This window comes from Bos indicus, chromosome 22 (assembly GCF_029378745.1).
Source record: "Bos indicus isolate NIAB-ARS_2022 breed Sahiwal x Tharparkar chromosome 22, NIAB-ARS_B.indTharparkar_mat_pri_1.0, whole genome shotgun sequence".
NCBI lineage: Eukaryota > Metazoa > Chordata > Mammalia > Artiodactyla > Bovidae > Bos > Bos indicus.
Genome location: NC_091781.1, coordinates 14,239,154 through 14,252,995, shown reverse-complemented (window position 1 = coordinate 14,252,995; position 13,842 = coordinate 14,239,154). Strand labels below are relative to the sequence as shown.

The 13,842-nt window shown below is 38.8% G+C and overlaps 1 protein-coding gene across 11 annotated transcripts in view; it reads left to right on the top strand.

Moving 5' to 3' along the window:
* The window catches only part of ULK4 (unc-51 like kinase 4), a 521,313-nt gene that overhangs the window by 11,058 nt on the left and 496,413 nt on the right, over positions 1–13,842 (top strand). For 10 of the 11 annotated variants that reach the window (XR_011562944.1, XM_070776132.1, XM_070776127.1 and 7 more), the window contains exons 4-8: positions 612–751; positions 4,051–4,213; positions 7,148–7,249; positions 7,813–7,896; positions 9,523–9,598. Coding sequence is in view for 10 of the 11 variants with exons in the window: in XM_070776132.1 (XP_070632233.1) it covers positions 612–751; positions 4,051–4,213; positions 7,148–7,249; positions 7,813–7,896; positions 9,523–9,598 (565 nt within the window). In the remaining variant the exon portion in view is untranslated. The remainder of the gene's footprint in view (positions 1–611; positions 752–4,050; positions 4,214–7,147; positions 7,250–7,812; positions 7,897–9,522; positions 9,599–13,842) is intronic. The other variant, XM_070776126.1, reaches the window with a different exon arrangement.

The window sequence follows — 13,842 nt, the reverse complement described above, 5'->3', positions numbered from 1 at the left end:
TGACTTCTGATTATAATCTTGATCCTAAAAAAAAAAAAAAAAGTTTGTTTCTGCCACTTAGGTGGTAGAGTTATGACAGGGACCTTGGAAGGATATAGACGTGGAATTCACAGTATGTCTGCCACTGACCTATTATTACATCAGAGTTTGTAATTTCCTAACACTTAAGGAAGAGCACCTTTTTGTGTCAGGCAGTACTTGCGGAATGTGACCTAGCTTTGCATGGGGGTAAACATGACTGTCCTTTGCACAGTGTGATTAAAGTGTACCGTTTACAGTAGCACTTAACACTAATTTCTGTAGCTGTTTCTTTCCCAAGGGGTCTGGAGTGAGAGATCACAGTGCCAGAGTGATTCTTCCTTCACTCCACTGGCATATTTATTGACTGTCCTTCCAGGCCAAGCAGCCACTCGCCCTTAGCTGGCTCTGGACTCTGGAGCTTCCTGTTAGGGTTCCTGGACCAGTGTTCATTCACGAGTATGTTTCCCCGTCAGATTGTCCAGATGGACTGATTTGATCATGTTTTAATGCTCAGGTCCCAGCATGGAACCTTTCTAGAGGCACTGTGTAATGCTGGTGGGTTAAAGTGGGTGATTTTAATCAACTTGCAGGTGGTTCTTTAGAAATGGTTATTGCTCAAGATGAAAACCTCCCAGAAGATGTAGTGAGAGAATTTGGGATTGACCTGCTGACTGGATTACACCATCTTCATCAACTTGGCATTCTCTTTTGTGACATTTCTCCCAGGAAGGTAATTCATAAACGTTTTGATTCCCTGACTGTTTGTGTCTCGATTTATAATGCTTCCTCAAAGATATTTTTATTTTTAGATACAACTTTGATCTATTTAGAGCATCTTGAAATTTTTTAGTCAACATTTTTTTTTTTAACAAAAGGAAGTACATAGTATTATATTTTAGGTTCCTATTTAGCTGCCTATTGAAGTACCTTTTAGAAAGTGAAATCTCCCCTCCTTTCAGGATTCTCGGAGTGAGTATCATTGCTCTTGAGGTATGTTGTGGTTGATGAGCTCAAGAGACCTATAGAATAAGACTCTTCGTTCTTAAATTATAGTTCACACTTATGAGCCATTATTTTAGTTTGATAATGACATTCTTGACAATGTGTGTTTGATTCCTGCTATTTTATATCAAACGTTTTTCTTTTCTGGTAGAAATAATTACCCATCGCTAGATGTGTTTCCGGAGAAGGCAATGGCACCCCACTCCAGTACTCTTGCCTGGAAAATCCCATGGATGGAGGAGCCTGGTAGGCAGCAGTCCATGGGGTCGCACAGAGTCGAACACGACTGAGCGACTGCACTTTCACTTTTCACTTTCATGCGTTGGAGAAGGACATGGCAACCCACTCCAGTGTTCTTGCCTGGAGAATCCCAGGGATGGGGGAGCCTGGTGGACTGCTGTCTATGGGGTCACACACAGTCGGACACGACTGAAGTGACTTAGCAGCAGCAGCAGATGTGTTTCAGTGTTGTAGAGTCACAGACCTCCTTAGTGTCTGAGTCACATCAACACTGACACTGAGATGCTGTGTGTCCTGGACCCGTTACCCTTTCTGTCTCTTTGTACCTTAGGTTTCTTGCCTGTGATGTGGCGGGGGTGGGGGGGGGTAGATATTTCAAGGAGATAGTGAGAATTACATATTATGTTTAGGTGAAATTCGCAGTCAGTGGCACCTGTTACCTTTACAAGTTCATACTCTGAAGGATTGTATGTGTTACTGGTCTTAGTTGCTACTACTTTTCCTTTGTTAATGGAATGAAAAGTTGAGTATGTTCTTGTTAAATGTTACTTTAGGCCATCTGTAGAAGAATGTAATGAAATCTACAAAAGAAAAACTCCATAAAAACTCTGTGTTAACAGACATTCTTATTTGAAATATTCATTTACTTGTATGAAGACTATAACCACTTAATTGTGTTACAGCCCTGAAAGTAGCTGTGGACAATGTATAAATGGATGGGTGTAACTTTGTTTCAAAAAAACCTCTATTTGTGGACATGGAAATGTCAGTTTCATGTAATTTTTACCTGTCAAGAAGTATTATTTTCATTTTTTTCAACCACTTAGAACCAGGCAATGGCACCCCACTCCAGTACTCTTGCCTGGAAAATCCCATGGACAGAGGAACCTGGTGGGCTGAAGTCCATGGGGTCACTAAGAGTCTGACACAACTGAGCGACTTCACTTTGACTTTTCACTTTCATGCATTGGAGAAGGAAATGGCAACCCACTCCAGTGTTCTTGCCTGGAGAATCCCAGGGACAGGGGAGCCTGGTGGGCTGCCGTCTATGGGGTCGCACAGAGTTGGACACGACTGAAGTGACTTAGTAGTAGTTAGTAGAACCATAAAAACCATGTTTAGCTCATGCTTGTACAAACATAGGCAGTAGCAGTATATGGCCCAGAGGCTATAATGTGCCAGCTCCTACATGTGAGCTCTTTAATGAGGTCTCATATCAGCTGTTCATAGTCTTGGAGCTTCAGGCTGATTTATAAGGTAACTTTTACTCTAGAACTAGGTTTGGAGGAGTTCCAGCAGGATGCTTATTTTTGTGAATGGAGTTCTGTTGGAACAGCCACGCCCTTTGATTTATGTATTGTCAGGGGTTGCAGACTTGAGAAGTCAGGGCAGAAACCGTATGGCTTGCAAAGTCCAAAATATTTACTAACTTAAAAAAAATTATCTGCCACCTACCGGTGGTTCTACAAGTGTGTTCCCTGGACCAGCAGCATCAACATTACCTGGAACTTGTTAGAAATGCAGGTTGTTGGGCCTCACCCCAGACCGGTTGAATCGGAAACTCAGGGTAGGGACTAGTTATTGTCAGTTATTGTCTTCACCTGAACAAGGCCTTCAGGTGCTCAAAAAAACCACGAAGTTTAAAAGTCACGGGGAGGGAGGAGGGAGGAGGGTTCAGGATGGGGAACACATGTATACCTGTGGCGGATTCATTTTGATATTTGGCAAAACTAATACAATTATGTAAAGTTTTAAAATAAAATTAAAAAAAAGAAAAAAAAAAGTCACTGTGGTAGACTTAACTGACATCCTTAATATTTGTGACTAGAAGTAAAGAGTAAACTTTAAATTGCTTTTGAGATCAAAAAGCCCCTTGCAAGGAAGGGAAAAGGTAAAGGTAAGAGAACACTGGTTCCTGGTATAGTTTCAATAATCAACAGATAACTTCTCATCACAAATTATATTAGCAGACTTGAGCACTTTCCATATGCCAGTCACGGTCAGAAGCCCTTTGCATCATGTGTAACCTCAATCCTTAAAACTATCTGAAGTATCACTTTCCCCATTTTATAGGTGAAGAGACTGAGATTTACAAAGGGTAAGTAATTTCTGCAGGTTAGACTGCCAGTAAGTGGTGAACCTAGGGGTCAAATCTAGGTCTGTAACTTCAGAACCCTTAGTCTGAACCCTAAATCACACTTCATCATTTAAATAAACAACGCCTAGGACTGGTGGGTTTCCAAATCCTCTTTCAGCTGTTACTGAGGGTTCATGAGTAGATTGTTTCATGTACATTCTTCATCTTTCCCAAAAGACTGCTGTTTCCCTCTGTGGTTTTATGACACATTTTTCATCTGCATCTGAGAAGGGAGAATTTAATATTTGATTCTGGTAGTGTTGGATTTAAATTTCCTAAGCTGCTTTTTGGGGCTTCCCTGGTGGCTCAGTGGTAAAGAATCCTGCAGTGCAGAAGACCCAGGTTCAATCCGTGAGTTGGGAAGATCCCTTGGAGGAGGGCATGGCAACCCACTCCAGTATTCTTGCCTGGAGAATCCCATGAACAGAGGAGCCTGGTGGGCTCCAGTCCATAGGATTGCAAAGAGTTGGACATGACTGAAGCGATTGAGCATAGCATCTTCTTTTAAAAAAAATTGTGTTTAATTTTCTGAGTTGTGGTGAAGCAACAAAGCCAATAGTCAGGGTTCTGTAGTGAGATTATAAGAGGTACGGATGGAAATGCAAATTTTGAATTTGTGTTTGAACACATTTGTTTCTTCACCTTTATAGATACTCTTGGAAGGGCCTGGAACACTGAAGTTTAGTAATTTTTCCTTGGCCAAAGTGGAAGGTGAAAATTTGGAAGAGTTCTTCACCTTGGTGGCAGCAGAAGAAGGAGGAGGTGACAGCGGGGAGAATGTAGTGAAGAAAAGCATGAAAAGTAGAGTGAAAGGTATGAGGCGAGCTTCAAGGTCCGAAGTCCAGTGGTGGGCCGCCCAAGTCCTGTGTTTTGGAGAAAGTGTCCACCTTTCATGTTGCCAGCCAAATGATGTATTGAAAATAAATAATAAGGACCAGGAGAAGCCTGGATTTATGGATGGCTTTGTCTAGGACCTAAGGGTTTCCATGTGGATCTAATGCCGTTTAAAGCACAGGGAACCTCTGACAAAGCCTTCTCATTCACTTCATCACTGACCGCTCGTTAGAACGTAAGGAAGGGGATTTTGTCTCCCTTCCTGCTGTATCCTCAGCACTTAACACTGGTGTCTGGCACACACCAGCAGCTCGGTACATATTCAGCATTGTTAAGGAGCTAATATTCTGCAAGTATGGAAGATTTTTAGGGGTGCATCCTTGGGAGGTGGTTTTGACAGATGGGGCCTAGGCTGTTACCTCGCTGTGCTTGAGGGGAGAGTGTGAAGTCAAATTTCTTTTTTTTTTCCTACTTTTTTTTTTCTTTTGACCATGCCATGTGACATGTGGGATCCTAGTTCCTTGACCAGGAAGTCATATTTCTTATATGAGAACTTTGGATAGAAGTGATAAAGATCTTTTTTCCTAAGTTCCTGGTGCAGTACTTGAGACTTTGGACCAGTGAGACTCACCAGGAAGCAAAAGGCACTGGGAGAGAGGGCGGCATCCCTGGGCCTGGCGGTCACATGGCCTTGGTGACAAGAATGAGATAACGTGATAGGGAGCAGCAGGTTAACCAGAGGCCCATAAATATGAGGAAAGAAATGTAACTTTCAGGGTTAGTGTTGAAGTAAAATTTCATGCCCAGGAAGAAGGCTCTTTAAATCCCCAAGTATTGCATGGGTGAAAATGAGTATTGTAGACTATGCTTTTATTATAGAAAATGAGGGCTGTATGTTTCAGGAATGTACCTTTTGAAATAGTCCCTTCAAAAGGGGAAGAGGGCTGTGTTATAGAGAAATGTCAGTTTTTAGCAGTGATGCTTGGTCACTTCTGAGCTGAATCCAAGAACAGTCCCCATGAGGGGGGCATGTTAACCTCTTTTCTAGTGACTGGTGATTACTCACTTCATGGGAAGGACATTCTCATTGGAAGATAGGAAACCCTGAGTTTTGGCAGATGTTCTGTAACTGCCCAACTCTGTGGCTTAGAGCATGTGAGGGTACTTTCCAGGCCTCAGCTGTTCATGTCAGTAAGCAGGGGTGCTTTCTAACTCTGGAATTTGGTATTTCTGGGTAATACTAAATTCTATCCAGTGTACGTGGTAAACACTAGTACTGTTAACCAATGGCTGCCCGTTCCTCTTCTGGATACATGGTAGGCTTGCATCGTCCCTGCCACAGCTCACCAGGTATGCACAGAAGTCTTTTCGAGTTGGGAGTTTTAAGAGCCCGTATTAAGTTAACCACATTCTTTGCCCCCACCTTGCTGACTTAGGAAGCATGTACTGAAATGTAGCCTGGGTCTTGGATGGACTGACTGTGAGGATCGAAGCCTGTTGGCTGACCTGTAGGCGATGTGTAGTTTCATAATGAAGAAACTTGTGCAGTTAAGCCAGTGAGAATTTGGAGTGCTGACTTCTATATAACTTAATCTGTCCTAATCAGGATATTGTTGATAACAATCAAAGGTTCTTTTCTTACAACTATTTGAATTGTTAATTTAAAAGAATGCACTTCAGTGTGCCACACCTCTTACTCAGGTGATTATTCAAAAGGTTTATATTTCAATACATTCTCACATATGCAGATAATACCACTTTAATGGTAGAAAGTGAAGAGAAACTAAAGAGCCTCTTAATGAGGTGAAAGAGGAGAGTGAAAAAGCTGGCATAAAACTCAGCATTCAAAAAACTAAGATCATGGCATCCAGTCCCATCAATTCATGGCAAATAGAAGAGGAAAGAATGGAAGCAGGGACAGATTTTATTTTCTTGGGCTCCAAAATCATGGTGGATGATGACTGCAGCCATGGAATTAAAGGATGCTTGCTTCTTGGAAGGAAGGCTATGATAAACCTAGACAGCATATTAAAAAGCAGAGACATCACTTTGCCTATAAAGGTCTGTCTAGTCAAAGCTGTGGTTTTTCCAGTAGTTGTGTATGGATGTGAGAGTTGGACCATAAAGAAGGCTGAGCGCCAAAGAATTGATGCTTTTGAACTGTAGTGCTGGAGAAGACTATTGAGAGTCCCTTGGACAGCAAGGAGATCCAACCAGTCAATCCTAAAGGAAATCAGTTCTGAATATTCATTGGAAGGACTGTTGCTGAAGCTGAAACTTTAATACTTTGGACCCTGATGTGAAGAGCCGATTTGTTGGAAAAAACCCTGATGCTGGGGAAGATTGAAGGTGAAAGAAGAGGGCAGCAGAGGATGAGATGGTTGGGTAGTATCACTGACTCAGTGGACTTGAATTTGAGCAAACCCTGGGAGATGATGGAGGACAGTGGAGCCTGTTGTGCTGCAGTCTGAGGGGTTGCAGAGTCTGACACGACTTCGGGACTGAAAGCAAGTGCTTTCTTAGCAAGTGCTGTACTTAGTCGCTCGGTTATGTCTGCCTCTTTGCAATCCTGTGGACTGCAGCCCACTAGGCTCCTCTGTCTATGGAGATTCTCCAGGCAAGAATACTGGGGTGGGTTGCCAAGATCTCCTCCAAGGGGGTCTTCCCAACCCAGGGATGGAACCCAGGTCTCCTGTGTTGCAGGTGAATTCTTTACTGACTGAGCCAAGGGAAGCCCTCTTGGCAAGTGGGACCTTAAAATTAGAAAACATATAAAAATGTGAAATATGCATGAAGATCTATTCATGTGCATGTTCTCTGGTCTTTTCCACTTCACCTAGTCTTTCCGAGGTGTATTTGTGTTGGCAACAGTATGAATGTCTAACAAAACTGTCCTTTCACCTTTATTTTTAGGATCTCTTATCTATACAGCTCCAGAAATTGTGAGGGGTACTGACTTCTCCATCACCAGTGACCTCTGGTCCTTGGGCTGCCTGCTCTATGAAATGTTTTCAGGTGATTACATTCTGGTTCAGTTTAAAATCAGAGCTGGACACACATACATAATGGTTACATATGTAGTTTGCAGAGTTTACCTGTAAGAGGTGAAAAAGCTGATTTTTCTAAGTTTTTCTATATACTAATTTTTGCTGACTTGCTTGGTTGTCTCAGCACGTGCAGGTTTTTAGGAACTTTTGACAAGGATATTTTTCATGGTAATCAGTTGGAATGTTGAAATATGCCTAACTGTTGAAAAGTGATTATTCGTAGAACATCTTGTAAAGGTACCTTTGACTATGAATTTTCAGATGTGTCCAGTGGCCCGTGCAACTCTTGGAGTATGGTTATCCATAAGTGAATTTTGTATTTTTAGGATGATAAATTTTCAATTGTAGAAATATAAAAATATATAGACAGTGTGCCTGGTACATACCCAGCATTCAGTAATTAATTATGCTATATATGTATATATTTCCTATAAATTATGTAGTCTTGAACTGTCTGTAGTTGAGATTCATTAAGAATTATTGGTGGTAGCAAACTGTTGTTTAATTTTGCAAGTTTTCGTTTGATTTAAGGAAAGCCTCCATTCTTCTCAGAATGTGTCTCAGAACTAATTGAAAAGATTTGTTATGAAGATCCTTTGCCACCTATTCCAAAAGGTAGGATTTCTTTTTTATTATAAATATAGTCGTTTTCCTACACGGACCAACGGTGCATTTTTATCCCAAAGTGTTTCTGTCGATTCATAACCCCTCAAATTTGTGTTTTCTGAATAGTCACAAATTGATATTTTTAGAAATGTTAGTACTCCCTTTGCCATTTTTAAAAAGATGCTGAAACGGAAAGCAGAGTACTATTAAGTTCCCTCATTTAAAAATACAAATTATTTTGTCCTCCTGTCAAAAGAAGTCTGGTTTAAAGATTTAAAACTCAAACTTTTATGTCATTTTGGTGTGTTCATATGTCTATACCATTTACTTAATATGTACTCATGTCCCATGTAGTGTTTGAATAGGAACAAATCAAGCATTTCTCAGTCTTGTATCTTGAGAAATCAGAATGCTACTCTGATAAGCTCAAGCGTTTAAGCTCGATTTGGTTGCAGTGTTTTAAAAGTATTGAAAATTTACAAATTATAATTAATGTGTTTACCATTAACAATTTTAAGGAAAGAAAAAGAAGGTACTAACATAATAAAACACTTTGCTACATACCTCAAAAGATGTGGATCTTAAGACCACATATGTGACTTTATATTCATTTTGAATATTCATTTTGAATTTGAAAAATAAGGTTGTGAGTTTTAAAAGAAAAAGAATCCTCAATAATTGATGGAAGAAATAGGAATGCAGAATATTTTCAGTATTTTAAGACTCATCCTAGGTGAAAAAAAACAAAAAATCTTGATATTTTGAAAGGGGTCTGTATTTCTTAAAAAGTATTTCTTTCTTTTTTTTTTTTAACTTCCGTTTTCATAGAAATCAGTCATTCCTATTTCTTATAATGATGACTTCTGATTTTTAACTTGTATAAGCACTCATAAGTATTGTATAAGCACTCATTAAGTATTGTTTTCTTGTATAAGTTAAAGATGTTTATGCAGCGTAAAGAAATCTGAAAATGAAGGTATCAAAGGTCTGGTCAAGAAAACCACTGGCGGCCCAAGGGTGATTATTTCACAGGGATCTTGTTCAGACTGTGCCCACAGTGCCTAATAGCACCATCTGTTTTGATGGCTTTGGCCATCATCTTCTGGGCCACTTCTTTTAATTATAGACTGATAATTTGACCAGGGTATACATCTGTCCAGTATAAAAAGACAGAACACTTGGAGATGAATGGAATTTGACAGTATCATAATATTGTGATGTTTATTCTTTTCCTGTTAAAAATCTTTGAAATAAAGTGGGATTACAAGTACTGTAGTCACAGTATATTATCAAGCAAAGCTGGTTAAGTTAAGAATGCCTCAGAAAATGAAACATAATTAATAGTTGAAGACAACGGTGTGAGCTCATGATCGTTACTGGGTTGTAAAGACAAAGTTTAGAGGTTAGTCAGAACTTAGTTTTTGAGATACATGTTTTATTGTGGTCCAGGGACAAAGTTTAAAATTTTTGTTCCCTTCCTCCATTAAGTGGAGGCTTTATTGTTACTCATGTATTCTGTGTTCTCTTAAAAATAATTGATGTGTTTAAAATGCTGCTGTTATAATGTTGATGCAGGGTGTGTTTTCATTACTTAACCACTTTCCTTTCTTTTCTGGGTTATTATTTTGTATCTAGATTCTTCTTGTCCTAAAGCTTCTTCAGATTTTATTAATCTGCTTGATGGTTTGCTTCAAAAAGACCCTCAGAAAAGGTATGTATGGGTAATATTTTAACATGAATGAGCAGTGGAATCTTTTTTTTTTCCTTTAGTGTACTTCTAAAATTGTACTGTTCTTATTTTAGAAAGAACTGTTCAAATGATCTCTCTTTTTTGGGGGGGGAAAAAAGAAATCTGAGTCTACATTGAGTGGCTGCTGTTTGCAGGTGTATTTAATCAGGAGACATTTTAAAAGTCAGTTTTTCTTCTAATGTAGCACGTAGTTGCCTCATAGGTTGACAGATTTCCTTGTAATTCCCCAAATCCAAGGAGTACACTTTTTTGTTTCCATTGTGGATTTCAGGCTAAAACTGTCTTAGACTACCCCACTGTGGATGTGCTGTCAAGATACTTAATGTAATAATGACTAACAGGGCCCTATTTTATTTTATTTTATTTTTTTCTAATTTTATTTTATTTTTAAACTTTACATAATTGTATTAGTTTTGCCAAATATCAAAATGAATCCGCCACAGGTATACATGTGTTCCCCATCCCGAACCCTCCTCCCTCCTCCCTCCCCATACCATCCCCCTGGGCCGTCCCAGTGCACCAGCCCAAAGCATCCAGCATCGTGCATCGAACCTGGACTGGCAACTCGTTTCCCACACGATATTTTACATGTTTCATTGCCATTCTCCCAAATCTTCCCACCCTCTCCCTCTCCCACAGAGTCCATAAGACTGTTCTATACATCACTGTCTCTTTTGCTGTCTTGTACACTGGGTTATTGTTACCATCTTTCTAAATTCCATATATATGCGTTAGTATACTGTATTTATGTTTTTCCTTCTGGCTTACTTCACTCTGTATAATAGGCTCCAGTTTCATCCACCTCATTAGAACTGATTCCAATGTATTCTTTTTAATGGCTGAGTAATACTCCATTGTGTATATGTACCACAGCTTTCTTATCCATTCATCTGCTGATGGACATCTAGGTTGCTTCCATGTCTTGGCTATTATAAACAGTGCTGCGATGAACATTGGGGTACACGTGTCTCTTTCCCTTCTGGTTTCCTCAGTGTGTATGCCCAGCAGTGGGGTTGCTGGATCATAAGGCAGTTCTATTTCCAGTTTTTTAAGGAATCTCCACACTGTTCTCCATAGTGGCTGTACTAGTTTGCATTCCCACCAACAGTGTAAGAGGGTTCCCTTTTCTCCACACCCTCTGCAGCATTTATTATTTGTAGACTTTTGGATCGCAGCCATTCTGACTGGTGTGAAATGGTACCTCATAGTGGTTTTGATTTGCATTTCTCTGATAATGAGTGATGTTGAGCATCTTTTCATGTGTTTGTTAGCCATCTGTATGTCTTCTTTGGAGAAATGTCTATTTAGTTCTTTGGCCCATTTTTTGATTGGGTCGTTTATTTTTCTGGAGTTGAGCTGGAGGAGTTGCTTGTATATTTTTGAGATGAGTTGTTTGTCGGTTGCTTCATTTGCTATTATTTTCTCCCATTCTGAAGGCTGTCTTTTCACCTTGCTAATAGTTTCCTTTGATGTGCAGAAGCTTTTAAGGTTAATTAGGTCCCATTTGTTTATTTTTGCTTTTATTTCCAATATTCTGGGAGGTGGGTCATAGAGGATCCTGCTGTGATGTATGTCGGAGAGTGTTTTGCCTATGTTCTCCTCTAGGAGTTTTATAGTTTCTGGTCTTACATTGAGATCTTTAATCCATTTTGAGTTTATTTTTGTGTATGGTGTTAGAAAGTGTTCTAGTTTCATTCTTTTATAAGTGGTTGACCAGATTTCCCAGCACCACTTGTTAAAGAGATTGTCTTTAATCCATTGTATATTCTTGCCTCCTTTGTCAAAGATAAGGTGTCCATATGTGCGTGGATTTATCTCTGGGCTTTCTATTTTATTCCATTGATCAATATTTCTGTCTTTGTGCCAGTACCATACTGTCTTGATAACTGTGGCTTTGTAGTAGAGCCTGAAGTCAGGTAGGTTGATTCCTCCAGTTCCATTCTTCTTTCTCAAGATCGCTTTGGCTATTCGAGGTTTTTTGTATTTCCATACAAATTGTGAAATTATTTGTTCTAGCTCTGTGAAGAATACTGTTGGTAGCTTGATAGGGATTGCGTTGAATCTATAAATTGCTTTGGGTAGTATACTCATTTTCACTATATTGATTCTTCCAATCCATGAACATGGTATATTTCTCCATCTATTAGTGTCCTCTTTGATTTCTTTCACCAGTGTTTTATAGTTTTCTATATATAGGTCTTTAGTTTCTTTAGGTAGATATATTCCTAAGTATTTTATTCTTTCCGTTGCAATGGTGAATGGAATTGTTTCCTTAATTTCTCTTTCTGTTTTCTCATTATTAGTGTATAGGAATGCAAGGGATTTCTGTGTGTTGATTTTATATCCTGCAACTTTATTATAGTCATTGATTATTTCTAGTAATTTTCTGGTGGAATCTTTAGGGTTTTCTATGTAGAGGATCATGTCATCTGCAAATAGTGAGAGTTTTACTTCTTCTTTTCCAATTTGGATTCCTTTTATTTCTTTTTCTGCTCTGATTGCTGTGGCCAAAACTTCCAAAACTATGTTGAATAGTAATGGTGAAAGTGGGCACCCTTGTCTTGTTCCTGACTTTAGAGGAAATGCTTTCAATTTTTCACCATTGAGGATAATGTTTGCTGTGGGTTTGTCATATATAGCTTTTATTATGTTGAGGTATGTTCCTTCTATTCCTGCTTTCTGGAGAGTTTTTATCATAAATGGATGTTGAATTTTGTCAAAGGCTTTCTCTGCATCTATTGAGATAATCATATGGTTTTTATTTTTCAATTTGTTAATGTGGTGTATTACATTGATTGATTTGCAGATATTGAAGAATCCTTGCATCCCTGGGATAAAGCCCACTTGATCATGGTGTATGATCTTTTTAATGTGTTGTTGGATTCTGATTGCTCGAATTTTGTTAAGGATTTTTGCATCTATGTTCATCAGTGATATTGGCCTGTAGTTTTCTTTTTTTGTGGGATCTTTGTCAGGTTTTGGTATTAGGGTGATGGTGGCCTCATAGAATGAGTTTGGAAGTTTACCTTCCTCTGCAATTTTCTGGAAGAGTTTGAGCAGGATAGGTGTTAGCTCTTCTCTAAATTTTTGGTAGAATTCAGCTGTGAAGCCGTCTGGACTGGGGCTTTTGTTTGCTGGAAGATTTTTGATTACAGTTTCAATTTCCATGCTTGTGATGGGTCTGTTAAGATTTTCTATTTCTTCCTGGTCCAGTTTTGGAAAGTTGTACTTTTCTAAGAATTTGTCCATTTCTTCCACGTTGTCCATTTTATTGGCATATAATTGTTGATAGTAGTCTCTTATGATTCTTTGTATTTCTGTGTTGTCTGTTGTGATCTCTCCATTTTCGTTTCTAATTTTGTTGATTTGATTTTTCTCCCTTTGTTTCTTGATGAGTCTGGCTAATGGTTTGTCAATTTTATTTATCCTTTCAAAGAACCAGCTTTTGGTTTTGTTGATTTTTGCTATGGTCTCTTTTGTTTCTTTTGCATTTATTTCTGCTCTAATTTTTAAGATTTCTTTCCTTCTACTAACCCTGGGGTTCTTCATTTCTTCCTTTTCTAGTTGCTTTAGGTGTAGATTTAGGTTATTTATTTGACTTTTTTCTTGTTTCTTGAGGTGTGCCTGTATTGCTATGAACTTTCCCCTTAGGACTGCTTTTACCGTGTCCCACAGGTTTTGGGTTGTTGTGTTTTCATTTTCATTCGTTTCTATGCAAATTTTGATTTCTTTTTTGATTTCTTCTGTGATTTGTTGGTTATTCAGCAGTGTGTTGTTCAGCCTCCATATGTTGGAATTTTTAATAGTTTTTCTCCTGTAATTGAGATCTAATCTTACTGCATTGTGGTCAGAAAAAATGCTTGGAATGATTTCTATTTTTTTGAACTTACCAAGGCTAGCTTTATGGCCCAGGGTGTGATCTATCCTGGAGAAGGTTCCATGTGCGCTTGAGAAAAAGGTGAAATTCATTGTTTGGGGATGAAATGTCCTATAGATATCAATTAGGTCTAACTGGTCTATTGTATCGTTTAACGTTTGTGTTTCCTTGTTAATTTTCTGTTTAGTTGATCTATCCATAGGTGTGAGTGGGGTATTAAAGTCTCCCACTATTATTGTGTTATTGTTAATTTCTCCTTTCATACTTGTTAGCATTTGTCTTAGGTACTGTGGTGCTCCCGTGTTGGGTGCATATATATTTATAATTG